Raw genomic sequence first — 6,855 nt, forward strand, 5'->3', positions numbered from 1 at the left:
TAATAAAATAAAAAAAATGAGATTTCGCTAATAATCATTTAGCTTAGTTTCATAAACTTTTTTTTTCCAATAGGTGATAAACACATATTCAAATTCACGGCGAAACAAAACCCGACTGAATTGTAATTAAAAAAAATAAATTTTCCGATTAGGATAAAACAATAATAAAATCAAAAAACAAAATTTTGCTAATAATCATTCAGCATAGTCTCATAAACTTCTTTTTTCAATAGGAGATAAACGTGTATTCAAATCCACGTCAAAATAAAATCGGTTCTAAAAATTACAAACAGGGTAAAACAATAATAAAAATAGAAAAGAAAAGAAAAATTAAACAGAGCAAGAATAAATTTCAATTGTCCCCAGACCCTTTAACTTTAACTCCTCTGTATTTCCCAAACTCGTGAATTTTGTTCCAGCAAACCTTCCATATTCGAATCCAAACCTAAAAATACTGCACGTAATCGTCGGAGGAGAATGGTATCGGATTCGGAGCTGATTGACCGGCTGCAAGAGTTCCTTAGCACGTCGGACCTCGACACGACGACCACAGCCATAGTGCGCCGGCGACTCGAGGAGGATTTCGGCATCGATTTGTCTGATAGAAAGGCGTTTATAAGAGAACAGGTCGATATCTACCTTCAAAAACAATTCGAAAATGCCGCTGATAATGAAAGTAACGGCAAAGGAGATATCGATGAATGTGTGGAAGTGGTTACGGAAGAACAAGGGGATGTGGAAGAGGATGAGGAAGAGGAGGTAGATGATGAAGAAGAACCATCAAATGCAGCCGCACCAGGAAAATCTTCAAGCAAAAAACGGTGAGTATCAGTTGTTTATTTTCTGAATTTTTCTGAGTGAGACTCCTGTGGTCAGCCCATGCCCGAATAGGTTAACTAGAGCAATAGAGTTAAATTCACTTTCCTCGCTTCCCCTAAACTCTTCGCAACAAAGGGTAAATTTTTCTGCACGTTTAATTTATGCAGTTTATTGCAAAGCTGTTAGCTTGGGTTAATGCTGTTTTTCCTTTGTTTTCTGCTGTTTTTCCTTTTCTGATAGTGATAATGTTATTCCTGCAAATACTTGGGGTGCGGTTACACTCAAGTTCAAATTTTATCGTTTAAACACTCGGATAAATTAGGAAGTCAATTAAAATTTCGTTTCTCTGGAGGTTGATTATCTAAGTCAAATGTATGCTTCGAAATTTGTGCTTTTGATGATTTATTATTATTAGGCTGAGGATTGGGATTAATTCGTTAAATTTTATGATTACACATATAAATGTGGGATTTTTTTTTGTGTTCTTGCGAGTTGGGAAAAGCGGTTGATTAGTAAAAAAAATTAATTAGACGCTATTTCTTATACCATTGGTTGGTGCTTGGTAGGCTCACTTTGTTGGCTGGTGCAGCAATGTCGGGGCAAGTTAGCAATTAGCTAAGAAGTTGAAATTTTCAATTCATAATATAATAATATATACTTGTGATTGAGTTCCAAATTAATTTAGATAAGTGGCTACCTCTGGAGTATGATGTTCAAATCAGCTAAACTGAAGTTCGTTTTTTAGTGGCAGTTCATTGGCTTAAAATTTTATTTATCAAGTCTTCATATACACATCATTGTATATCTGTCATGTAAAAGGTAGCAAATGGTTTCTCGTTTGAAATGACTTTATTTACTTCTTGGTTGATATAGAAAGAAGGAGGTGAAGAAAAGAGGTGGCGGGTTTGCCAAATTATGCAAGCTTTCACCAGAACTGGAGAAATTTACTGGAGTACCTGAATTGGCTCGGACTGAGGTTTCTCATCCATATTTCATGATTTATTAGTATGGTCTGTTCTAATCAATTTGATATATTGATCAAAATGCCTTTTTTTAATAACCAGGTTGTGAAACAATTGTGGTTCTATATTAGAGAAAAAAATTTGCAAGATCCATCCAATCGGCGGAATATCATATGCGATGATACACTGCACAACCTTTTTGGTGTAGATTCCATAGATATGTTCCAAATGAACAAGGCACTGACAAAGCACATATGGCAAATAGATGCTAGCGGTGGTACATTTTTTATCCTTACTTTCTCAATATTAACTCCTGAATAGTAGTTCTGCCAACCTATTCCTTTGTTCGAATTTGCAAATTCTCTCGGAGAAACAGTTAATTCATCTGTGAGAACCATAAAAAGGGAAACTGGTATTTCTTATTTGAAAAATTTCTTGTCAAGTGAGGAAAAAGCAGGAAATGAAAAAAAAAAATGGCGTGAATGATCTTATAAGCTGATTATTGGAATTGCATGTATTATGTTTCAAATATTTGTAATGAACTAGTTTATGAGAGAAAATAAAATTTCTGTTCAGCATTTGACTAAGGATGCCAACACTACTGCCTAGTCCATTGAAGAAAAAGGAACCATTGGCAAGATTTGTGCATAATCAGATCGTATAATGCTGTGAGGATGTAAAAATCATGCCTGGAAATGCCCCTGTGGATTCAGAACTGCAAGATTTATGGGTCAATGCAGAGAACAATTTGAAATTAGATTAGCGTGGCAAACTTCATAAAATGCCTAAATGTCCTCAGCGATACTTTAGGCAATGATGGGCGTGTTCGTGGCAATTTTTGTTGAACCACATACAAAATCTGTCTGTAGTTTGTGATAGCAGGAGAGGATTCATTCTAATGCGTCGTGATGGTTTTATTGACCTTTTGGGTTCTTATGTTGTGGCATTGCGTTTTATGTTGACAAGATATGCTGACTGTAGACGAGCTAATGATGTGGGCTATTTTCATTCGATCCACTTAATTTTGCGTCTTTACAATCTGGCAGCTGCAGTTATTTCTGCTCCGAAGGATAAACCTCGGAAGCAAGAGAAAGATAAAGGTTGGGAATCTGTACCGATCTTATAATGCTATGTTATTCTTTAACAGCTGAATTATTTATTTTCTCCCGCGGTGGTAGTCTATATCTTTTTGCCTGCTTGAATTGGTGATCTAATGTTGAAATAGGTTCTATAAAGAGGGTTGTTTTGCTCATTCAAACAGGAAAATGACCAGTTGTGGCTCGGTATTCTTTTGCGATAACTCCTTTTCCTAATGTTTTGAGCTCTGAAAATTACTTTTATGTTATATTGTCTATTTTAGATCAAGATGAACCACGGAGAAAAGAAAAGCGGCAGAGGGGTGGAAATTCTGCTTTTCTGGCTCCTCTGAAACTTTCTGATGCTTTAGTGAAGTTCCTTGGCACTGGAGAAGGTGAACTACCCCGTTCTGATGTCATTAAGAGGATTTGGGATTATATCAAGCTAAACAACTTACAGGTAAGAGATTCAGCAGAACCTTACACTTCTAATTTTCTTGTCTTTTGGATCTGTATCATTTATAATGTAGAAGCTATTCTGGTATATGAAAATATGTCATTAATTGCAACAAATTGACTTATTTTCCATGTTTCTTTTAACCTTTTATAAATGGATTTATATCACTTGGAGTCCTTGTCTTTTGATTTTCTAATTTTTTTCACTTCTCTTCATACCTCGTTATCTGTGGAAACTGAGATTACTAATTATTTCCACTTACAAAAGTGGAGTATTTTGTTAGTTTTTCCCCAAGTTGCTAGTAAATATGAGTTCACAATGTTTCTTCAAGCACATGCTGAAGCATTCATTAAGCAGAGCTACTGACAAGTTTTAAAAAATGACATCCCACAATTTTCATTTTGTACGCATTGTTTCACTTAAATTTTTCTCAAATGTTACTCGTACCATTTTCTTTTTTCTGAAGGATCCCTCGGACAGAAGGCAAATAATATGTGACGAAAAGTTGAAAGAACTGTTTGATGTTGACACCTTCCGAGGATTTTCTGTTGCAAAGTTACTTACAGCACATTTCATCAAACCAGGAACGTGAGCTGCTCATAAGTAGCGTTTCATGAACCCTTGGTAAATCACAAAGTTTAGTATGGTATACACCAGCATACACCGTCTTTGGTTGCCATCATATTCCTTTGATAGCATATTGGATTTCTACCAGGAAAAGGAAATTTATTCATTTCTTCAACTCCTGACTATTCACCAAGCTAATGAGAAATGTGTAACCAAGGTAGATCGAACTATCCTAACTGTCATTCCATGTTTCTTCTGGAATTAAAAAAGACTTGAATATCATAGAAAACGATCAAGACAGTTGCAGTTGCTGAGTTGTAGTCACTAGTCATACTTTGATAGGATATATGACTTTTGCTTTACATTTTCATGTAATATTGTCTTTCAGGATCTGTACATTTACTTCAAGCGAAGTATATCAAATCTTCTTTTTGTTCCGAGCACAATGGAGAGAATTAGTCAGTCCTTAATTTGTCCCTTTATTTTTAGTACCGCCGCTGCAATCTATCGTATTGGTAGATGAAATCATTTCAGATTGCATTTGGATTGATCGATTTACATATTTCAAATGAAATCATTTCAGATTGCATTTGGATTGATCGATTTACATATTTCAAATCCATTGGTTTGTCTGAATAAATCCATTTGACAATGGATTTTAAATCCTCCAGTAGCTATTTTGGAGTGGATTTCAAACATTCTCCATATGAAATCATTTCAATTTTTTTTTTCTTTTTTTTTTTTACAAAAATCCAAATCCTCCAATCAGAATGCAACTTTATAGTTCGCCTGCATATATATGCATGTGACATGGATATTTGTGGCGTATTTTAACATAGAAGAACTAATTATCCATTTTGCATAGCAGAAGAGGTATCACAATATGATTGGTAAGGCTTCGTTTCTGCAGAAGGTGAATTTGGTTCTTGAAAGATGGTTTATGATTCTTTATCGAACGATATTCGTGAATTGTACTTGTTAATGAATCAATAACATTATGTTCATTTGGTTGAAAATTTATGGAGCTATGGCTGATTCAAACACCAAAAAATATAAATACAAAATAAAAATACGACATTTAAGATAGAATCTGTCATAATGAATTAGTTATGTTCCATTAGTGGCAATCTTTTCTATTTTCTTTAGTTTCAGATCATGTACTTATCCTGCATATAGGATCAGAACACAAATTTTGGACGTCTAGTCTAGAATTACGGGAATGATGCTGCTACTTTAAACTTGAATATATATATATATATATATATATATATATATATATATATATATATATATATATATATATAGAGTTCTTTTATGGTGCCCAACAATTATGCCCAACTCCGTGCCCATTATGTACAATAGGTGAGTTGACCAGTACAATTGGTGAGTTAACTTATACATGGTGGGCATGGAGTTGGGCATAGTTGTTAAGCACCATAAAAGAACTCATATATATATATATATATATATATATATATATATATATATATATATATATATATATATATATATCCACACACACTAGTATATCAACCGTGCGTTGCGTGGGTTATTTTATACAACTAATTAAATACAATGAGCTAAATGAATTATAGAACGCACAATTACAAAACATACAAATTAAGTAAAAAACAAATGTTATTTATTTTAAAAATTTATAAGTGAGCAAAAAATGATATAAAATATAAATTATCTATAAAAGGCGAAAAAAATATCAAAAAGTTATGTTTTATTGTTGACATTCGCACTTTTCAAATTTTGAAAACTGTTAAATTCAAAAAATTTTACGGAAAAAGTGTCATAAAAAATCTCGTATACTTTGTTTAGTCTATAAAATGATTTTGTATTTATTAATTTTTGCTTTATATTTCATTATATTTTTTTACAACAATTACGTTTTTAATTAAAAAAAAAGATGACCTTCTCTGAAAAATGATTTCACTTTGTCAAAAATGACATCGTTAAATGTTGCATGTATATGTAAATCTTAAAAAATAAAAAAAATAAAAAATATACTCGTGTACTTACAAATAAAAATCAATAATTAAAAAACTACATATGTCGACATCATGAAATAGTTTTTTTTTTTTATTTTTAATTTAAAAAACTAAAAGATTATCAAATATAATACATGTCACAGCGAATTACAAAAATACTGCAATCCGCTGTGGTTGAGAGAGGACGCCGCAATATTTTGCAGCGTCCGCTCATGCTAAGTGTTGACCTTAAAATTTATATATATTATATGAAAATTTTCAAACATGTATTGACTTTAAAAATTATTATAATTAAACAAAGTGTTGACAAAAAATCAAATTTTGAACTAAGAATTGATATTGGTATATATATTATATGAAAATTTTCAAATATATATTGACCTTAAAAACTAATATATTATTAGGATTGAATTCGAAGTTGTTGTTGTTTTTTTATGTGAGAATCTGCAGTCGCTACCTTCGGTGCGCACTAGGTAAACCCTCGAACTAACGCAATAGCCTGCAAACTACGTTAGTCAAGTAAACCGCACTAGGCAAGCCCTGTGTAACAGGCTAATCCAAGAAGGTGTTGGTAGGGGGAATCGAACTCCTGACCTCAGGCCAAGAGTTCATCTACAACACCAACTTGGACACCCCCTTAAGAGCAGTTGTGGTTTTTTCAAACGAAGCAAATCGATCACTGACATAAATTAGGATTGACATAAATATTTTTGAAAATAAATTCGAATTTGCATTTTTTTCAAATGAAGCAAATTGGTAACAGATTTTGTTGCACTAACAGATTTTGTTGATGTGGACTTTTTTATTACTATTTTTTTAAGAATAGCGTTGCTTCTAGAAATTTTTAGAGAAAAAAAATTAAAATTTGCCCAATTTTGGATTTTAAACTCGAAATATATTATATTATTATTATATTTTAATAAAATCAATCTCATTTTTTTTTATTTTTAATTAAAATACGTCAGTTGGAATTAATT

The 6,855-nt window shown here is 32.4% G+C and overlaps 1 protein-coding gene across 2 annotated transcripts; it reads left to right on the top strand.

Annotated features, from left to right (window-relative positions):
• The first annotated feature begins 375 nt into the window (after nucleotides 1-375).
• LOC140864806 (upstream activation factor subunit UAF30-like) lies at nucleotides 376-4,344 on the top strand. Of its 2 annotated transcripts, XM_073269189.1 has the most exons (7): nucleotides 376-821; nucleotides 1,693-1,795; nucleotides 1,884-2,058; nucleotides 2,828-2,881; nucleotides 3,142-3,317; nucleotides 3,781-3,938; nucleotides 4,030-4,344. In XM_073269189.1, the coding sequence occupies exons 1-6, from the start codon at nucleotides 478-480 to the stop codon at nucleotides 3,904-3,906; spliced, it is 978 nt and encodes a 325-aa protein (XP_073125290.1). In that variant the 5' UTR covers nucleotides 376-477; the 3' UTR covers nucleotides 3,907-3,938; nucleotides 4,030-4,344. The 2 variants fall into 2 exon arrangements, with proteins under 2 accessions (XP_073125290.1, XP_073125289.1); XM_073269188.1 differs by having other exon boundaries at nucleotides 3,781-4,344.
• Nucleotides 4,345-6,855: the final 2,511 nt, after the last annotated feature.

Source organism: Henckelia pumila, chromosome 4, assembly GCF_033568475.1.
Source record: "Henckelia pumila isolate YLH828 chromosome 4, ASM3356847v2, whole genome shotgun sequence".
NCBI lineage: Eukaryota > Viridiplantae > Streptophyta > Magnoliopsida > Lamiales > Gesneriaceae > Henckelia > Henckelia pumila.

What these genes read in the sequence shown, in the direction of transcription:
- LOC140864806 (XM_073269188.1), top strand. Translation starts at nt 478, where the DNA reads ATGGTATCGGATTCGGAGCTGATTGACCGGCTGCAAGAGTTCCTTAGC. An exon ending in GCAAATAGATGCTAGCGGTG is followed by an intron (nt 2,059 to 2,827) that starts GTACATTTTTTA and finishes ACAATCTGGCAG; the next exon opens with CTGCAGTTATTTCTGCTCCG. An exon ending in GAAGCAAGAGAAAGATAAAG is followed by an intron (nt 2,882 to 3,141) that starts GTTGGGAATCTG and finishes TGTCTATTTTAG; the next exon opens with ATCAAGATGAACCACGGAGA.